General features: G+C 46.1%; 1 protein-coding gene and 1 long non-coding RNA gene across 9 annotated transcripts in view; one reads left to right on the top strand and one right to left on the bottom strand.

The window, feature by feature from the left end:
- LOC310836604 (rho GTPase-activating protein 20-like) overlaps positions 1–21632 on the top strand; it is a 94589-nt gene that overhangs the window by 5457 nt on the left and 67500 nt on the right. Inside the window, exon 1 of one of the 8 annotated variants that reach the window (XM_083722089.1) lies at positions 445–1997. The exons of 5 other annotated variants lie outside the window; for them this stretch is intronic. In XM_083722089.1, the coding sequence (XP_083578215.1) occupies positions 1908–1997 (90 nt within the window). In that variant the 5' untranslated portion in view covers positions 445–1907. Of the gene's footprint in view, positions 1–444; positions 1998–2899; positions 3665–21632 lie in introns of those variants that run through there. 2 more of the 8 variants (XM_083722088.1, XM_083722093.1) reach the window with 2 other exon arrangements.
- LOC310836807 lies at positions 1324–20454 on the bottom strand. The gene is made up of 5 exons (XR_014560208.1): positions 19586–20454; positions 19114–19224; positions 10421–11837; positions 6525–9460; positions 1324–3137 (listed from the first exon to the last, which is right to left on the bottom strand). It is a non-coding gene; the product is annotated as an uncharacterized lncRNA (long non-coding RNA).

The following is a 21632-nucleotide window of genomic DNA, read 5'->3' as shown; positions in this document are numbered from 1 at the left end:
ATACTTTCCTCCTCCTAGTGGTGCAGCAATAAAATTGCTAGCACATTTGCAAAGCTAAGCAGGGTCTGGTGTGCGTTGCAGGGGGTTGGCCAAATCAGTGTTTCTCAACTGGGGTGTGGGGAGGGGTCACCTGGGAGCCCCCAGGATATTCCAAGGGGGGCACAGGTGAAAATTGCGTAACTGGGGAGCCACAGCACGAGACCAGGGGGCCACAGAGGGAAGTGAGAAGTGAAGAAAACAGAGACGTGGCCAAGAAAAGAAGAAAGAAAAAACAAACAGAGAAGTAAAGCAAATACAGTAGTACCTTAGGTTACATACGCTTCAGGTTACATACACTTCAGGTTACAGACTCCGCAAACCCAGAAATAGTACCTTGGGTTAAGAACTTTGCTTCAGGATGAGAACAGCAGCTCAGTAACAGCAGTGGGAGGACCCATTAGCTAAAGTGGTGCTTCAGGTTAAGAACAGTTTCAGGTTAAGAACGGACCTCCGGAACGAAATAAGTTCTTAACCCGAGGTACCACTATAGAAAACAGAGAAGTGGAGTGAACCGAGAAGTGACCATAGTTTCCAGTGGAAGGATCACCACACACACACCCCTACGACAACATTGCTTCCATTTCCTTCTTCCTCCCACTTTGGGATAAAGCAAAATTGTTTTTCATGGCATTTCCAACTTCGTATTTGGTAGAATCAGGTTTCAGTAGTATGAATTATTTGCTCGGCTTAATGCAGAATTGCCTCAATGGACAGAGATGATCTTCGGTTATCCCTAACAGAGATAGAACCGGATATAAAAAAAGCTTGTTTCTGGTCCTCAAGAACAAGGTAGAGAAATACTTAAAAGTATAAGTTTTTATGTAATTGTCTTTTCTATAAATTGTAAGTTAAGCATGTTCCATTTACAAACAAAACTACCTTTCTTAATAACTACCTTTGTACAGGTAGGAAGGGGGGGCACAGGAAGGAAAAAAGTTCAGAAGGGAGCCACAGCTCGAAAAACGTTAAGAAAATTTGGACAAGATGACCCTCAAGATCTCTTCCTACTCTACCATTCTATGATTCAAAAATTAAAATAACGATAGACTGAAAACAGGTTGAAACTCACATCAGCTTTCTAAACATCTGGGTAAAAAGGTGAAGGTAAAGGGACCCCATCTGGGTAGGCTTGTCTAAACAAAAAGTGTTTTCAACAGGTGCCAAAAAGAATACAGTCAAGGTGCCTGCTGGGTATCAATAGGCAGGGAGTTCCAGCAATACTGCTTTTAAGCAGGACAGGGCCTAGCAGGGTAATTTTAAAAGGTGTTTTTTTTATAAAAATAAAAAAGCCAAATCATCACAAAATGGTGCAGGGACTCCAGTACCCTTTGTAATCCTTCTTGGCACCTCCTGGGTCTTCCTTGGCCCTCCTAAAAATATGGCATTGCTCCTGAGTCTGGATCTCCCTGACATTGTTCATTTCAGCGCCTGGAAGCCTTCATCACAAGGATGGTCCTGCTAGGGTGACTGTTTCTGCCTCCTTCCAGCGCTCTCTTAATGCTCACTTCATCCCGTGAAGGCAGCTGCTTAGCAGTTACTGCTTCCAGGATGGAGCACAGCATATGAGCAAATGTCCATATTTAGGCAGCACGAGGAGGAGCTACTTGGTTTGTGCAAACTCCCCCCCCCTCCTTTTCCTCTCTTGGCTGATGAGGAAAAGCAGGCAGGCAATGCTAACTTGCTCCAGTCGCTCAGCCCCTAGCTCTGGGCCTGGACATCCAAGCGCGTCAGCAGCTTTGCCCAAGGATATACAGAGTCCATCTGGACCACGGCAGGGCTTCTCCAGCCTTCTGCTGATGGTGGGTGAATGTGCCTGCAGCAACAGCAGCAGCAGCAGCAGCCCTGGCTGACCACCGGTCCTCCTCAGGATGACTCCCCAGCAGAAAGCCAGCTTGTCACCACAAGGGCAGAGTGAGCAGAATTTGGGAGCCTGTCCTCCCACCCAGGAGTGGAGCAAGGCAAGTACTTGAATGGTGTGAAAGGAGGCTGAAGGTGCAGAGAGTTTGTGTCAAGAGGTACAGCTGTGCTGGCTGTTCCATGTGTTTAGAGAAGTTACCTCTCTGTCCGGGCTGGAACGGCTCGTCCCCACATTCCTTCCTGGATGTTTCACTTTTTCCAATTTGTTTTTCTTCCCCTTCCCTTCTATTTATTGCTCGTGTGCTCATTTCTCCGCCAGCTTCTCCTGATGAGCCGCTCTTGAATCCTGGCTTATTTTCTTTTACTTGATCGTACCGCAGAATCTGCTGAACCCGCAGCTGCTTCCTCCGACCATACGTATTTCCCTGCGCCGGGATAAACTTTCCGTGCTTAGCTAGACAGTGTGTAACCACTAGACCTGTCCAACACACTTTCCTCTCGGCAGCCAACACATCTCTGTGCGCAGAGTACATGCTTATACAACGGTTCTCTGTGTGCTGTTCTTGTGCATGCCATATATCACGCACATGCTAAAACAGACAGGTCTACCACTTTGCAGTGCTTCTGAATACCAGTTGCTGGAAACTGCAGGGGCAAAAGTTGCCCTTGAGCATCCCACTGGGGCATCTGGTAGGCCCCTGTGAGAACAGAACGCTGGACTAGATGGACCATTGGTCCAATCCAGCAGGCTCTTATCCGTTAGACAATATTTGCTCAGCACACCCATTAGGCAGAATTCCATAAATATGTTTGTGGTTTACCAAGACTGAATAATATAATCACAGACTGATTCATGGCTTGACATTTCAGGGCCATTTCACACATTCCCTGGGCAATATAAACCCAGATTTATATCCAACCCACAGCCAGTTCTCTACTCCTGGAAGAGTGTAACTGTCCAATATGCATATTTTAAAGCACCTGTCAGTCACACTGACAGTTCACATTCTGAAGACTGCCTAAGACTATCAGTAGCTACATGGTGGCTATGCTCTGATCAGAAGCAGTAATTCTTCTGAATACCAGTTGCTGGAGACTACAGGAGGGGAGTGGGCTCTTGTGTTCAGGTGCTGCTTGCTGGTTTCCCACAGGCATCTGGTTGGCCACTGGATGCTACACTAGATGGGCCACTTGTCTGATCCAGAAGAGCTCTTCTTCCTTTCTTCTGTTTAAGTAGACACCTGAAAATTGCAAAGCATAAAGAGGCATTTCGTGTAAAGCTGTTGGGAGTTTTTTGCTAACCTGGATGGTTAAGACCATGACTTTATTCTACTTGAATTCTTCATTCAAATGTTTCAAGGGGACGTCTACTTAGGGTGGCCATGTGTCCTACATTCCCAGAAGAGAGTACTGTATTTGATGAGCTGTCCGGTTTAACAGCAGAAAACCCTAAGAAGCGAGAGCAAGTTGTACACCAACAGTTAGGACCTTGGCAGCAGACTAAGCAGAGATGGATATATGCATTTCTGTTTAAATTATAGTAATCATTTGCAGTATAAATATAAATTAGCACAGGGTGATGCATTTCCTCTCCTGGAGTGATGAGTAAGTGGACAGCTTATACCCACTGGGTAGGAAATGCCTGGCAAAGAAGGTGCTCAGTTGCTCCAGACCAGCTTACTTGATGCTTGAAGCATGAGCCCTCCAAAGTTTAGGTAGACCTATGCCAGCTGCTGCCCTCCACTTGTAGAGGTGGCCGAATTTCATGGTGAGATGAATTTCTGTCAACCAAGGCTGCTGTTTTTTATACTGTTGTTATACTGTTGTGATGCTGTTTTGTCTGCTAATGTTATAGAACTGAATGCTGTACAGGTGGTGGTGGTGAGGAACAACAGGTATACTTGCAGGAGAAATTATCCCATTACCTGAAGCTACTTTAGATGCTATAAAATACCTCACCTTTCCTCTGTGGAGCTCAAGGTGGCATGTGGTCTTCCTCATCATTTAAATCCCCACAACAATATTGTGAGGTGGGTTAGACTGAGAGGCCATGACCAGCCCCCAAGGTTGTGGAGAACAAGGTTCCTATTTTTGTGTGGGAGTGTACTGTGGTTCATGCCTTTTTGGGGAAAGCCTTTTATCTGACCTCCAAAATCACTAAACAATCTATGTCTCCTCTAATTCGGGCACTTGCCTGGCGTATCACTGGATCTGACCCCAAATTCTACTCTTAAATCTAAAGAATTAATTTCCTTCCTGAAGCTAGGCTAGTTATTGCCCAATATGGAAGGAAACCTCTAATATACCAATAGTGGTTGGGGTTAATAACACCTGGAACATTGCTCTATCAGAATGCCTCACATATCACTGGTGAATAATCAAGGGCATCTCCAAAAAGATACATTTGATACAATTTGATCTCCCTTTTTCTCTTTTATTGGGAATGGGATATTTTAATGCCATAATCATTACGGAGGTGTCTGTGGAAGTGATATATTGATTGAAAAATGTCTAGTATACCAGATCAGTAATTGGGTCCCTATTGAGGGTATTTGGTGAGCCAACATGACAGTGATGAGGGATTGAGGATTGGAGTAATTTTTCTGTAGGATTATGGCAGTGGACAAAGCTGAAGTGTAACTTTTGAATAAACATGTGTGTTTTTTAATAATAATAATAATAATAATAATAATAATAATAATAATAATAAGTGGCATACATGACTGTCCATAGCCACTGTATGTCAACAACCCTGGTCACCCAGTGAGCATTGTAGCTGAATGGGGATGGAGTGTCACCTACCACAGATGTATGGTAACTAATTTATAAGAAAATCAATAGCTCACCAATAATTGGCTACCTTGTAACAACTCAGAATCGTCAATACAAACAAATGTGACCAAAGGAAATAGATTTGAAATTTATATGAGCAGCAAAACCTTAATACAAAGTGAGGAAGGTGTTTTGTGCCAGAATCCAACTTGGTATATTGTAAATAAGTAATAAATGCTCTCAGAGGGGCTCATCTCCAACTCCCCCCCCACTGCCCCCTTGACTCTTAGCTCTCCCGTAGGTCCTCCCACTGTCCTCCAGGGGGGCGGTACCACCCACTTTGGGGACCACTGCCATACACTACCATGCAAAGACATTTCCCTTCCCAGTGACTGTCCTTGTCACTCTCCAGCTCTTCCAGCTGCAGGCATTTATTTCTTTAGTCTTACTAGCCAGAGTGGTGCAGTGGTCAGAGTGTCAGACTAGGACACTCCATCCCCATTCAGGTGAAGGTTTTTGCATATTTGGTAAGTTGTTGTATATTAATATTTTGTGCTGCAAATTTGCTTCACCCTTATGTTTTTGTTAGTAAGAATATGTAAAAAAGACTTTTATGCAATATTCTTTGCCATTTGTATTTTTTTCTAAGCTACAGAGCACATGCTTATTTTTACATAGGTGTTTGTTTGTTTTTTGAATAAGGGAGCAATTAATTGTTCCTCTTCTGAATTTTACTGTGTTAGCATCCTCCTTAGTGGGTCATGCAAAGCCCTATTCTAAATAATGCTTTGAAAGGGTAGGGGGCTCTGGTGATGATTTCAGGGAACCAGGGGACAGTGGTCCGAAAAAGTTTGGGAACCACACTGGTCAGTGGATACACAGTGCTGCCCACTTGGGGTTTTCTCCTTTCCCCAGTGCCCCCAGTCTGTCCACAGCACAAGGTTGGCTGCCCTCCCTTCTTTTCTTGTTGTGCCAAAGTGAGAAGATTCAGAAATGTTTAAGCCTTGTGTGAAAGGGGAGCTACTTCTAAATAGCTTGGTGTTAGCTTGGATAGCTCAGTTGGTTAGAGTACGATGCTGATAACACCAAGATTGCAGGTTCGATCTCTGTATGGGACAGCTGCATATTCCTGCATTGCATAGGGTTGGACTAGATGATCCTCAGGGTCCCTTCCAACTCTACAATTCTATGATCCTTACTCTGAATATTATTGCTCCCTTCAAGTCCATTCCTGCATACCAGTGCGGATATGAAAGGTCCGTCCCGTCCCATCCCCCCACCCAGTAGGATTTACACTAGGGTAGTTACAAAATCCCCATCTCCCTTCCTTCATTTTTGCAGCCCAGTCTCAGGTGTGTGGGGGGGGGTCATTTTGGTGATTTTTCAGAAAGGTGTGGAATTCAGCATGGTGGGGCAAGTGTTATAACTATCATTATCATAGTCATTTATTTAGACCCCACCTTTTGCCCTGACATGGTTCAGGGTGACTAACATATAAAAACAAGAACCACTAAAATTAGGGGGGAAACAATACAGTGGTACCTTGGGTTACATACGCTTCAGGTTACATACGCTTCAGGTTACACATGCCGCTAGCCCAGAAATAGTGTTTCAGGTTAAGAACTTTGCTTCAGGATAAGAACAGAAATCGTGCTCCAGCGGCGCGGCAGCAGTGGGAGTTCCCACTAGCTAAAGTGGTGCTTCAGGTTAAGAACAGTTTCAGGTTAAGTACGGGCCTCTGAAACGAATTAAGTACTTAACCTGAGGTATCACTGTAATAAAAAAACAAGTAAACATTGATAGAATTAAAACTATATACACATACACAATCTTATTAGAAACATACAGATAATTACCATAAAACCAGCATGGCGACAGCCCTTTCATTAAAAGCAGCCAGTTCTCAAAAGAAGGTCTTCACCTGCCAGCAGAAGGCCAGCAAGGAGCGAGCCAGTCTAACTTCTCTAGGGAGGGAGTTCCAAAGTTGTCTGGGAGCAGCCATCACCCAGAAGTCTCTCAGGTCCTGTGCCCCCATGAAGTGTGCCTGTGAGGATGGTGGGACTGAGAGAAGGGAACCCAGGCAGGTTCCTATAAGGGAATAACGTATTTCAAATAGCTTGGGCCTAAGCTGTGTAACAATAACACCCTGCACTCCTTTCCTCTTGGTAAATGGTTGCTGGTGGGTGGTGGCAAATATTTGTTTTATTTGCAATCAGAAGAATAGGGTGGGCCCCTATGAAAGATATCTCATGTATCCAAGAGTAAAGAGGCGCATCTGTGGCACACTACGGAAGCTATGCCATGTGAATGCCTGACTAAATAGCACCATATCTCCTGGGCCACTTTCCCCTGCCTTGCAGCTGCCGCTTCCCTGCCAACCCCCGGAATATCCATGGAGTGACATGGGCTGCATTCACACAGCAGTCTATGCCATTTCACTTATGTTTATTTCCAAGTTATTTAAATTTGTATACTACCCTTTATCTATAGATCTCAGATTAGTTCATAACCTAAGATTACAATATAAAAAGCACAAAATGATTCATTCTCTCCTACTACCTGTTGCATCTAGGCTGCAACTGGTCAGTTTCAGTGCAAGCCTGTGATTGCTGGCTGCATCTTGCCTTCTCCCTATCATGTTACTTTTGGTAAGTAGTTCGATAGGGAGAAGGTCCTGAGTGTGTGTGGCTCTGCTCATGGATTTTCAGAATGACTTCTTAATGGCTTAAGAAAAAGAAGGAGCTTGGTATATTACAAGACCAAACTACATTGCAAGGTGGGTCATTAACGGACTGATCAACAAAGACCTGAAATTTAATAAACAGTGTATGTAAAACTTTAGAGCCAAATGTTGTTTGACTCCCAACTCCCACCATCCCTGATGATTCTGGAAACCTAGCAGAATATAGTGGAAGTTTAGGACTGGTTTTTGTATTAATTGCTTTGGGGGGGGTGATATTTGCAACCTCATTGACCGAGAAAATGGTGAAGGGTAATGTGATAAAATGTCAGGCTCTAATCTGGCATGCAGTCCTTTCCTGCTGCTTTCATTGGGGGGGGGGGGAATCATGGGGAAACAGAAGCAAGTATGTGCAGAAATAGGGGTGGGGGTGTTGCCCAATGATGCAGTGCAGTGTTGTGCCACACCACACCCACTGGTGTGAATGAAATTTATCACCACGTGCCAGCAGATCAGTAAAAAAGCAGCACTTCCATAACACAACAGTTAGAGTACTGCAGCATGAAAGGAATGTTAGAAAACTACCACAGTATTTCCTGCATCTGAATGCACCCCTGGTGTCAGGAAATGTAACATCATTTCAAGGAGACAAGTTGCAGTTGCAGGGGGTGGGGAGTGGAGGGCAGCAAGCAAAGGAGGCTAGTGGCACCACCTCTGTTGTCAAACAGCTGGAGTAAAAACACAGAAAAACGCAGCGTCAAGAAGAATGGGCCTGTGCCCTATGGCTATGGTGTATGTAGGACTGGATCAAAGGACAGACATCCAGGGCTCTGCAGCCCTGGGCCCCCAAAATGAGCATGGCAGGTGATGCAGCACACATGGTTGCTGAGCTTTTTTTTAGGGAAACCCCAAAATTGTTGAGGTTTTTGTTGTTCAGTTGTTGTTTTTTACTTGCCTAAGATCCAAAACAAAGCACCACCTTTAGGAAATTCCTCCCGGACATTCATTCCGCCTCTGAAATCATGGTAATGTCCAAGAAAATCCAGGCATACGGCAGTCCTACTGGTGTGGGCATGCCTGAGAGTTGAAGACACCAGGCTGATACTTACCACTGTAGCATCCTTCCTTTCCACTTATCTTTTCTTTAAAACGTTTTATAGCCACAGGGCAGATACCTGGCCGTGTGCATGGTTATCGGTGCTCATTTTATCATTTCTAATTGGAAACCACACCGGTCTTCTTTTCTACAACAAAATGCTGATTATTAGTCCCAAAAAAATGAATTGAAAGCATAAGGAAGCATGTCCCATTTTGTTCCTTTAGTCATGATGGTGCTGTGATCTCAGTGACTTCAAAATGCAAAACTGCACGTGCTCAGAGTCCTTCCTTTATTTCTTTTTTTAAAATCAGTGCTGGTAAACTTTTTTAAAAAAAAATATTTTGGCTCTAACATGGCAGGAATGTAGAACCAGCTTCAAACGCAGCTAGGCTGTTCTTTTTATTAATTCAGAAGCTGGGCGGGGGTGGGCAACACACATCAAACAAAATGCAGTATTTCGTAAGAAACAGCGTGACAGATACAGGATAGGTGTGGACTGTGGCTATGTTTGCAACACTTCCCAAACAAACAATGGGAGTATACTGCATGTGTCCACTGGGTCAGTTTTTATCTGAGCTGTGGCACATCTGGGGAAGGGGATTCAAACCATTGGATGCCCCTGCATACAAAACATTCCCAGTGCATGAAAAGCCAGATTGATCTGCTTTACCCTGCATTTTCTTAGTGCAAGGGAATTTGATGGTGTGAAAGTGGACTAATGTCTGGAGTTGCTCTGCCCAGACACAGGGCCAACCACCTTCAGGAGAGCTTAGCCATGGTGGGCATGTAGGTGGTTTCCTCTCAGACATTTAAGGTAAAGGTAAAGGGACCCCTGACCATTAGGTCCAGTCGTGGCCAACTCTGGGGTTGCGGCGCTCATCTCGCTCTATAGGCCGAGGGAGCCGGCGTACAGCTTCCGGGTCATGTGGCCAGCATGACTAAGCCGTTTCTGGAGAACCAGAGCAGCGCACGGAAACACCGTTTACCTTCCTGCCAGAGCAGTACCTATTTATCTACCGTATTTTTCGCCCTATAGGACGCACCGTCCCATAAGGCGCACCTAGTTTTTTTGGGGGGAAATAAAGGGAAAAAAATTATTTCCCCCCCAGGCGCGGGGCTGGGGCGGGGGAGGCCCGCGGGAGCTTCCCCTGACTCCAGCCCCCAAACAGGCAGCTCTCTGCAAGCCGTGGGAGCCCAGGGCTGGCTCCCGCCGCTTGCGGAGAGGTCCGCGAAGCCTGGACGTGCTGAGCTCAGCGCGCGCAGGCTTCGGCATGCAGGCACCTCTCCGCAAGCGGCGGGAGCGCTCCCCCCGCTTGCGGAGAGGTGCGCGAAGCTTGGACGTGCTGAGCTCAGCGCGCCCAGGCTTCCGCATGCAGGCACCTCTCCGCAAACGGGGGGAGCGCTCCCCCCGCTTGCGGATAGGTCCGCAAAGCCTGGACGTGCTGAGCTCAGTGCGCCCAGGCTTCCGCATGCAGACACCTCTCCGCAAGCAGCGGGAGCGCTCCCCCCGCTTGCGGAGAGGTGCGCGAAGCTTGGACGCGCTGAGCTCAGTGCGCCCAGGCTTCCGCATGCAGGCACCTCTCCGCAAGCGGCGGGAGCGCTCCCCCCGCTTGCGGAGAGGTGCGCGAAGCCTGGACGTGCTGAGCTCAGTGCGCCCAGGCTTCCGCATGCAGGCACCTCTCCGCAAGCAGCGGGAGCGCTCCCCCCGCTTGCGGAGAGGTGCGCGAAGCTTGGACGCGCTGAGCTCAGCGCGCCCAGGCTTCGGCATGCAGGCACCTCTCCGCAAGCAGCGGGAGCACTCCCCCCGCTTGCGGAGGGGTCCGCGAAGCCTGGAGAGCGAGAGGGGTCTGTGCGCACCGACCCCTCTCGCTCTCCAGGCTTCAGCGAAAGCCTGCATTCGCCCCATAGGACGCACACACATTTCCCCTTCATTTTTTGAGGGGGAAAAGTGCGTCCTATAGGGCGAAAAATACGGTACTTGCACTTCGTGCTTTCAAACTGCTAAGTTGGCAGGAGCAGGGACCAAGCAAGAGGAGCTCACCCCGTTGTGGGGATTCGAACCACCGACCTTCTGATCAGCAAGTCCTAGGCTCTGTGGTTTAACCCCACAGCACCACCCGCATCCCTCATTTAGGACATTTAGGATGCAGCAAATGCCTAACACTTTAGAACAGTCCTTTCAGCCTTGGGTCCCTAGTTGGACTGCAACTCCCACCATCCCTGGCTGAGGAGGCTGGGAATGATGGGAGTATTAGGCCAACAACACCTGGGGACAGGAAAGCTGAAGAACACCAGCTTGCATGAAAGAAATTCCCTCCTCCTCCTCCTGAAAGGAATAACAGTAAAGGTAAAAGCACATCAATCCTACACAGCTTCTGTGGGAAGGAAACATGAATCCCTGTGATCCATGTGTGTAGGGTGAATAGCAAGAGAATCAGCTGGGTGCTTAGATTCAAAATGTGAGGCTAAACTCACCCTCCAGCAGAAGAAATTCCCCAATAGCAGATTTTGAACTCACAAAAGCAGCATTATAAAGTGGGGATATAGGTTACTGTACCCTTTTATACCACTTAGTTGTATCCAGAGCTTCCCTCTTTCCTACACCTCTTAGCACTGAACTGGTCATAACACTGAAGTAAGTTTCAAATGTGTTACTTACAAAACGTTCTAAAGGTCAGATTCATTCATGTATCCAGACAGCAGCAAGGAAAACTCAGGCAGAATACTCTTGGATAGAATATACAGAAAGGTTGCTTCAAACACGTGCTCTAAGCTTGGAGCCTGCTTAGGTCTGCTTAGACACGTCTTCTTTGGCCATTAACATCATGTGGAGAGAAAGGGAACAGGAAGAAAAGGCTTCACTTCCTCTCTCATTTGAGAAGAGGGGGCATCACTTAGCTGAGTGATGGAATCCAGCTCTATTGTCTTAACCCCTTCACACACTAACTAGCACTCATGCGTAGTTATGTTTGACTGCAATTTCCCATAGTTTTTATGTCCAGGCTGCTTCAGGCTGAGCTTGCAGTTGTCTTATCTGTGCCTCCCCTTCACATGGAACTGCTAGGTCCTGCATCTTTTACAGCTAGATCATTGAATCAGTTGTAGCAGATAAAGCAGGCCTGATCTCCAAGAGGTCTTGGAAGTTTTAGGGCAAGGATAGGGAATCTCTTTACAGATTGGTCTCAGGCCCAGACATACCTGCAATTTGCCACTTGTTTGCTAAATTCACAGCTCTAATGGTTGGGCCAAGTGTGCAGCCGAACAGCAGAGGGAACTTAAGAGGTGACAGGCTAGAAGTTTACAAAATCATGCAAGGCATAGTGAAAATTGGTTAGAGAAAAGTTTTCCTACCTGTCTCATAACTCTAAAACTTGTGGACATCCAAGGAAACTGAATGTAGGAATAGATAAAAATTAGTCCTTATTAGTAGTATTAGTGTTATCAAAGCAAAAAAAAAAAAAATCAACACAATAATAGAGATAGAAATACAAAGCAAAACAAACAGTGCAGTATACTCTCCTTAAACCAGGGAAGCAGAGTACTTAAAACGATTCCGAAAGCCAAATTTCACACTACCATGGAGAAGGGCCCTGGGTGTCTGTATTTGTTGGATATATGGAAGACTAGATGGCTCGTTGGCCTGATCCAACAGGCACTTCTTAAGTTCTTCATTCTGCTCCAGTGCTTTTCAACAGCAATTCATTGTACAGAAATTAGCAGGTGGCAAGTGATTATCAAGACCTGGCCAATCCAGTTTTTCCCAGTCAGTTGGCAATCCTTTGTCAAGGTGCATATGCAAACTAGCCAGAGGGAAAGGAAGAGAGCAGGGTGTGGCTTTTCTCATGTCTGTACCTGCCCAAATTCCTTCTTAATAATGCCATTACCTGGCACTTGCCTGTAGCTTTCAGATGTCCAAAGCACTTAACATTATCCCGTCATCTTACAACAACCCTGTAAAGTACACCAGTATTATTAGTGCCAAGTTGCAAATGGGAAGTCAAGGGTGATTGGCTTACCGAAGGGCGGGGGGGGGGTGCTTCCAAAATTCTGCATCTGAATTTCATAGATGAGTAGAGTTGGAAGAGACCAAATGGTTATCTAGTCCACTCCGTTCAGTGCATGAATTTGTTCCCAGATTTTGGAGTTCCAACTTTACCTGAAGATTTTGCTTCTGAAGTGGAGCTGTGCCTTAGAAAGTTTTTATCTTTCCTTCCTGCCCCACTTCCCATTTCCAAATTCTGTACAGAGCACTGCTTTCAGTTCCTTCGCATCTCTCTCCTCTCTCCCCATTTTGTGGTGATAGTATATTTTGGTGGTTTTTAAGGTTTACCAGTGAGCACATAACTCTTGTGTACTGACACACATCTCAAAGGTGCCTTCCATCTTGCTCCCTTTTCTCCCTCAGGTGGTGCATACACACACCAGTATACACACACAAGGTGGTGTATACACACCCAGTTTGTTGTTTTTTAAAGGCGTTTTTGTAACCATTGCTTTGCAAGTGTTCTTACCTGCAGCCTATGCAGGTAGCACGAGCAATTGTTAAATCATTGCCATTTATATATTTGGGCAAAACCTGCACCCAAATCATTTTTAAGGCAGGATCTTGCAAAACATGTTTCCTGACCAGGAATTGAACCCGGACCGTGGCGGTAAGAGCGCCGAATCCTAACCACTAGACCACCAGGGAATTTTTTTTAATTACTGCCATTTGTACCTACAGAAGGTGTATCCTCTTTGCCTAAATTGTACATTTGTTCCTTTGCACCCTCTCCTTTCAACGCTCAACACCTTTTTTGAATCTCTTGACCCCCATAAGTTTATTGATAAACCAGAAGACTAATATCACTGTGTTTATGTTAGCACTCTATGTCCAGTGGTTTCCTTCCCTTGCATCATGCAGGAAACTTTACAACTACATACCTCTTTTCTTTTGGCAGGGCACTCTAAGTATGCTCAAAGGCTATCTGCTCTGGCACAATGCATGGCAAATTACAGTGTTTTATTTCAAGGTAGCGTATTTTAAGCCCTATAGGATGCACTTTTTCCCCTCCAAAAATGAAGGGGAAATATGTGTGCGTCCTATGGGGCAAATACAGGCTTTCGCTGAAGCCTGGAGAGCGAGTCAGTGTGCATCGACCCCTCTCACTCTCCAGGCTTCAGGAAGCTCTGCACAACCCTCGGGAGCCCGGCGCGAAGCCGTGCCGGGCTCCCGAGGGTTGCGCGGAGCTGCCTGCACTCCCAGGCTTGGCGCAGCTCCGCGCAACCCTCCGGAGCCTGGCACGGCTTCGGCATCGCTCTGGCTCCCGTTCTGGGGGCTGGGGGCGGGGGAAGCTAGGCCGAAAAATACGGTACTTGAGTTTTGCTGTGCTCTGAATCTCCATGCCCTGGCACTAGACAGGCTGGGACCCAGTTTGATTTATTTAACGAGGAGTGCAAAAAAAAGGGGTGGTTGGGAGGCACTTCTGGCTTCCAATATATCTGCTCCTGTTATACCTATTAATTCCATTGGGGTCATTGTGGTTTCTCAAAGGGCAACACACAAAATAGACATGCCTCAAACCTGTCCAGCTGCCACCATAAGCAGTCAGATGCCATGCTTCTCGGTTGAAAAAAGTTTATAGGGACTGTGACATTAAGTTGATCAAAGCTTTGCAATTTTAATAAACTGGATTCAGCAGCAGCAGCAACAACAACTGAAGTGCCTTTTTGCAGAATCCACACATGATGTTATTAGCACCAAAATACTGGCCTGTACTTTTTCATTTAATGTGGATTTACCCTTTCTGGAGAAAATCCAGTGTGTTGGTTGGTTGTTTTTCAAGTTGGTTGCCGATGACCCTTTTGCAATATCCATTTACATCCCCTTTCTGCAAAAACCCTGTCTTGACACACAACCTTTTGGAAGAGTCTGCTCTAAGTTCGAAGCGAGACAACAGCTTCCGCCACCCTAGAGGTAGAAGGTGGTTTTAAAGAGCGGTGTCTGCTTCTGATATATGGATATCCATCCTTCTTTCACTTCTGCTCTAAAAAGGTTTTGCATGGATTCAAAAACCTGCCAAACCTCTTTGAGCACGTGTGCCAGTCAGTAATGGGAAGGAAGTATATCTGTACAACATAGAAAATGATGCCTCTCCTAACCCGACTTTTAGCCAACTTAAAATACTATTGTCTGTCTCCTGCTTTAAAAGAATGAATGCAGCATGTTTTAAATAAGGCTCTTTCCTGTAAATTGTATGCCAACAAACAAGACCTTTTCCACTTAACGTTTCCCTTAAGGGGAATGTTATAGTCAGCTGCCAGTAGTTCTGTGGAGCTGCCTGGGGTGCTATTTATTTATATACAAACTGGGTGTTGTTATTAGAAACAGCTGGCAATGCTAAAAGTTAAATTTCTAGTTCATGGGTTAAAGGGCTTCGGACGTCTTTACACCTAGAGAGAAGCATTGATCTCAGTGCAAATGCTTTCACTATCATACATCCCGGAGGCATCCTGGTGGTGGAATGGTGCAGTCTTGTTAGGTCCTGCAAGTTATGGGACAAGGGGAGAGAACCTAGCATGGGATGCTGTTTTTAGGTGTATTCCCACCGCTTGTGTAGCATGAAATTCTGAGCTCAATATATTTTCTAGGGTCTATGAGCATAGGTATTCTGTTTAACTCTTGCCTTTATGAGTCATCAGTTGACATCACCTAACCCTTAAACACACACACACACACACACACACACACACACACATACACAAACATGCCTAACTAGGCCCATGTGCATTACCGCATAGAGTCACAGAACTGTAGAGTTGGAAGGGACCTCAAGGAATCTCAGCTGAAGCATCCATGATAAATGGCCATCCAGCCTCTGCTTAAAAACCTCCAAGGAAGGAGAGTCTATCACCTTCCGCAGGAGTTAATAATGCACTGAGTGAAGCAGTACACACATACACATTCTCATGAATTTATTGTCAATCAATTGCACTTCATGACACTCCCTCCCTCCCTCTCTCTCTCTCTCTCTCACACACACACACACACAAAGGGCTAGGTTGTGCAAACATCACCAGCTTAAAATGCAGCTAGGTCATTATATTTCTTAATTCTGATTGAAGCTGGTTTGGGAGAAAACAAATCAAAATACAGGATTTCAGAAGAAATAACAGGTTAGATATGGGTTGTGGCTAATGCTATGTGTACACTGCTTCCCAAGCCAGAGCTGGGAGCACACTGGGTGCCAGACAGAGTAAACAGGAGGGTGCACACCAGGGTATTAGGAGTCTAGGGTAGGAGCTGTCCACTCTAACCACATGGTGTGTTCATTTGGATGCCATATCCCCTGAATTTTGGTGGTTGCAAATGGCATCCCTACACAAAGAATACTGTTGTAGCTAGGGTACCAGAGTGAATATTATAAACTAATAAACAGTTGTGTTTAGATATGGATGCAAGAGATATGGGATATTGGGATATGAATGCAAGAGAACTGCTCCTCTGCCCCCACCCCTGCTCTGAGGAGTGGAAAGAAACAGGATAATTAGCTGGTTGCCTAGATGATGGAGGGCCTGATGTCACAAGAAAAAATGTCCTTTTTGAAATCTAAAGGTTTGCTGGGAGGAAGTGGGGCAGAATTCCATGGGCTGTTGTGGAGGTGAGAAGCAAAACAAAGAGATGGTGCATGGGATGTCTCTGAAAGCAGTGCTGGGTGGTGGGGAAGGAGTTAGAAGATAGGAAGCATAGGAACATAGGGTGCTGCCTTATATTGAGTCAGATCACTGGGTTCCTCTAGCTCAGTATTGTCTACACCAGGGGTCTGCAACCTTTAAGACAAAAAGAGCCACTTGGACCCATTTCCGAAGAAGAAAAACAACTGGGAGCCGCAAAACCATTGCGACATTTAAAACAAATATATCTCCAGAGCCGTGATCTGACAGCGGGTGGGAAGGTGACGTCGGGACAGTGCGTGACTAACGCACGCACCGCCCCCATGCGACATCACAGCCAGTACAGCGCCCGTCACAGTGGGGAGTGTCAGGGCGCACAATGCGCCTCCTCCCCTCGCTAGTATCCGCCCCGGAGCCGCGGCAAAGGTGTAAAAGAGCCACATGCGGCTCCGGAGCCGCGGGTTGCAGACCCCTGGTCTACACTGACCAGCAGCAGCTCTTTGCAGGGTTTCAAGCAGGGTTCTGTCCCAGCCCTACCTGGAGAGGCCATTGGGAACGGAACCTGTGACCTTCTGCTTGCAAAGCAGTTGCTTTACCACTGAAATATGGTCCTTCCACAGATAGTCTACTTCATGTACATTTTCAATCCTGCAACAACCTTCCTCTTTAAAACCTTTGTAGGAAATAAACAGACCGATAGGAAATAAACAGACCAATAGTGTTGACAAAAATGGGTGGAAATTTTTCCAAAACTGAATGCCCAAAATAATTACTTCCTCCAAAAATCAGGCAGGGTGGGTTTAAGCTTGCAGCACTACCAAGACACAAAATGCAAAACAAAACACAAAACAAAAGAACACCAGGATTCCTCCCCCCCCCCCATATAACTTATTGTGTGTGTGTTTTCCATTGAAGTGAGTGTGTTTGGAAGAGGAGAGAGGGAGCTGTCCTGTTTTTAGAGCTGTTGCTTGTGTTATCAAAGGAAGAAAAGAGAGGCAAGATGGGCAAAAGCATTAAAGAGAGTGGGAGGCAATTAGCATGTTTTCTTTTCCTTTAGACTAGAGAAAGGTTGCTTGTTTTAAAATCTTAGGTAATTTCCTGGGGGCTGACCTTAGCAGACTGGAAACTGAGCCACAATGAACAAAATGAATTTCAACAGAGACAAATGTCAGGTTCCGTACTGAGGCAGGAATAACCAGATGCACAAATATAGGATGTGGGATGGCAGGCTTTTGTAGCGGTCCATGTGAAAAGGATCTAGGAGTCTTAGCAGCCCTCAAGCTTCACATGGGCCAGCAGTGTGGTGCACCAGCCAAAAAAAGCTAATGCAATTCTAGGTAAAGGTAAAGGGACCCCTGACCATTAGGTCCAGTCGTGGCCAACTCTGGGGTTGCGGCGCTCATCTCGCTTTATTGGCCGAGGGAGCCGGCGTACAGCTTCCGGGTCATGTGGCCAGCATGACTAAGCCGCTTCTGGCAAACCAGAGCAGCGCACAGAAACGCCGTTTACCTTCCTGCCGGAGCAGTACCTATTTATCTACTTGCACTGTGACGTGCTTTCAAACTGGTTAGGTTGGCAGGAGCAGAGACTGAGCAACGGGAGCTCACTCCATCGCAGGGATTCGAACCACCGACCTTCTGATCGGCAAGCCCTAGGCTCTGTGGTTTAACCCACAGCGCCACTCGCATCCACAGCGCCACCCGCATGCAATTCTAGGCTGCATCAATAAAAGCAAAGTCTCATTTAGCTACGGGCAGTTTGAGGATGCTCCATCCACCATCTAGAAATGGTCTAAATGAATAAACAAAGCGGGTAGGTGTGTGGAGGGTTCAGCATAAATCCACTTCAAGTGCACAATTAATGAGTCAACAACACAGGCACAGGATAAAGAACTAAGCTGCAACTTTAAACAGCTATGGCTTCCCCCCAGTGAATTCAGGGCACTGCAGTATGATAAGGGTGCTGAGTGTGGTTAGAAAACTCCCCCATTCCCCTCCTAGAACTGCAGTTCCCAGAGTGCTTTAATAATCCCTCTCCTCAGGGGACTCTGGGAATTGTAGCTCTGTGAGAGGAATAGGGGAGGAGTCTCTAGGCACCCTTAACAAACTTCACTTCCTAGGATTCTTTGGTGGCAACCCTGACAGTTTAAAGTGGCATAATAATGCTTCAAATGTATGGTGTGAACATGGACTCAGAAAGGGAGAGAAATGGGTGTCTGTCTGTGTGAAATGACTTGAGAACTTAGTTCTGGCACTGGTCACAAATTTCCTGGGCTATGCATGTGCTCCTTAGGTTTCTGGTGTGTATACCCACACAGCAGGGCCACTGTTTTGCACCTGGTGCCAGTTGGTGGTCCATAGCTACACAGGAATCTGCCTTACACTGATCTATCTACCAGTATTGTCGATACTGATGGGCAGCGGCTCTCCAGAGTTTCAAGCAGGAGTCTCTCCCAGACCTACCAAAAAGGAACTGAATGCCTTCTGCATTCAAGGCAGGCATAGCCAGCGCAATACATGTGGGCACCTGAGGTGAACCACAAAATGGCGCCCTCCCACCAGGGAACAAGCAGGGAGTGAAGATCTACATCGGGAATAATGGAGGAATAAAGATAAACATTGGGAACAAGGCAGGGAATCAAATCAACCTTACCTTTTGGCTGAAGTGTGAATCAAAGCATGGCGTGGTGGGGGAAGGGGCCCACGCTGAATCACACTGGCAGATCCAGCCTCCAAGGAGTGCACCACAGCCATTGCTGGCAGTGCAGCGGCAGCAGGGGACATTGCATTCTCTAGAGGCAGGACCAGGTGCCCCTGTAGATCCTGCCGCCTGAGGTGGTCCCCTCCCTTTGTCTCATGCATGGGCCAGCCCTAAGGTGGGGGGGGGGGGGAGATATGTGAGCCTGCAGCCGAGTTAATAGTAAAGCAGAATGTTCCTCAAAGCTTTCCACTGTACTCTAAATAGAGAGGAATCTCTTTTCCATGCCCCCAGCGCGCCCCGCCCCAAAGCTTACCTTGACTCACCATTGCCCGGTGTCTCATTAAAAACAGCCTCCCCCAGTTGCTCTGGGTTCCGTGTTATTTGTTTCCAGGCGGCAGCATCAACATTTGTCTCTCAAAGTAGGCTGCAATATAAAAGAAACCATACACTATGATAAATGCATAGTATCATTACAATGCTGGCAAAGTATCACATTTAAGAACTCAAAAAACCCTAAAATTTAAACTTTTCCATATTGGGACATGGTCGGAAGGAAAGCAGTCTCTTTTACATAGTATTTCTTTGTGTTCTTAGGAGGGGGCATAAATAAAGTATACTGGTTAATACTGTCATGTACCACCCACAATCTCTGCCTCACGGTGACAAGATTTCAGGGCGTTCCAGAGACTGTATTGTCTTTAAGATATGTGTTTTTATTGACACATATATGCATTCAAGCCTACTGTGGAGAATTCCAGAGCATGCACATCTCAAGAGGGGCATACTTCCTGCAGGTGCACATCATTAGACCTCTGTGTCTCTTTGTAACAGCCTGCTCCAGTCAGTCCACATGGCTCCTGCAACCCCCTTCTTCCCAGAAACCCTTGCCAAATGCGGCTTCCCCTTCCGCTGACATCATTGCTCTCTGTAACCTTGGCAACCTCCCTCTCTGTGCAAGGCAGAGTTCTTCTGTCTTGTTGATTTCTTCTATTGATGGGTTAATGACTGGCCATTTCAGCCTTTGTTTCTTAATGGCTTATCCCTGGCAAGCTATGTCAAGCTGGGCTGGCTCGTTGTCGGGGAAAACTTAACCCAGCAGTGTTTGGTACAGTAAATCAAACCTTGATTAATTCTAGCTTTTACTAATTCCATAAATTATGGGTGCCCTGCACCCAAAAACTCTGGGACTTCAGACACGGGTCCCAATATGAATGGAACTTCTTCCTTCCCTTCTGCCCTGCAAAGGCTCTGGTGGCAGATTGCTCTCCAGTCCCTGTTTCGGCAGGGAGGTGAGTCATCAGAGGCTGCTTTTCAAGGCATGTTTGCTGTAAGTGCCCCATTAGTCCACTTTTTCCACCAGCCACCTCTTCAAATGCTATTTAGCAAATCAGAGGCTGTGCCCGTTGTGTGATGCTTTTAAAGCATAAAGGGATTAATGTTCCACTCTAATGAAAACCAGATGTAGAAAGTTGCCTGGGCTGAAAGCTATTTTCCACTGCCAAGCTGCAAATGAAACGATTTAATCAGCATGAAAATTGTTGCCAAATCTACAACTTTGACCGTATCTCCCAAGCTGAGATGCACCAGCACTACAGGCATCTGGGATCTGCAGGCAGGTCGTCCAGTAGAGGTGATATTTAAAGCGCAACTCCAGCTCAGGTTTTTAAATTTTATTTAAATTTTTATTACGCCAAAAGGGGGGGAAATGCAAAACTCTCATGTGTACTGAATCCTGGAAAAGTCCAATAAGCATGAATGGACGCACAGACCGACCATCAATAACGCACAAATATTGGGACTATTCCTGCTCAGTATAATCATAATAGTAAAGGGACCCCTGACCATTAGGTCCAGTCGCAGACTTTATTGGCCAAGGAAGCTGGCATACAGCTTCTGGGTCATGTGGTCAGCATGACTAAGCCACTTCTGGCGAACCAGAGCAACGCACGGAAACGCTGTTTACCTTCCCGCCAGAGTGGTACCTATTTATCTACTTGCACTTTGACGTGCTTTTGAACTGCTAGGTTGGCAAGAGCAGGGACCGAGCAACGGGAGCTCACCCCATCACGGGGATTCAAACCGCCAACCTTCTGTTCGGCAAGCCCTAGGCTCTGTGGTTTAACCCACAGCACCACCCGTGTCCAATCATAATAGTAGTTAGGCCTTATTAAATTAGTCATATTGTACGTATAGAAGATTGGTTGTACAACAGATCCCTTGCTTTAAGAATAATTCTTAACTAGTTCCCATTCTTGTTCAAACTCATTGATTCATTGCTTTCCTTGTCTTGTAAAAAAAAAAAAAAATCAAGTTAGCTCAGCTGGTTAAAGCATGGTGCTGATAATGCCCAGGTTTGATCCCTATATGGGACAGTTGCATATTACTGCCTGCAGGGTGTTGGACTAGATGATCCTTATGGCCCCTTCCAACTAACTCTACAATTGATTATAAGATTCTATGGTTCTACTTAAAGCATCAGATTCCCATAGTATAATGAACACCTCTTTAAAGAATGAATTACTGATGTTTTGCATGTAGTGTCTGCACTGCTAGCACTACGTAAAGAATTTTTTCTCTTTGTGAAAACCTGCTCTTTAAAGCTCAATCGGAGCAAGCAGAAGTCTGCAGAAAATTCAAATTTATGTTTGCTGTGATTCAGTCCTAAACAGCAGGACAAAGAAAGGCCCACGCATACCCAGAACATGAAAGCGTGGACTGTGCCTGGGAAGTGCAGGGCAAAAGGTAAGTACAGTATGGATAAAAACCCTTGGTGTTTGGTTCTCAAGTTGTGAAACATTGGGCATTAGAAGGGGGATGAGTGCTTAAGAGTTC

Source organism: Podarcis gaigeae, assembly GCF_964106915.1.
Source record: "Podarcis gaigeae genome assembly, chromosome: Z".
NCBI lineage: Eukaryota > Metazoa > Chordata > Lepidosauria > Squamata > Lacertidae > Podarcis > Podarcis gaigeae.
Note: the sequence above shows the minus strand (reverse complement) of the source record. Positions and strands in the feature narration are given on the sequence as shown.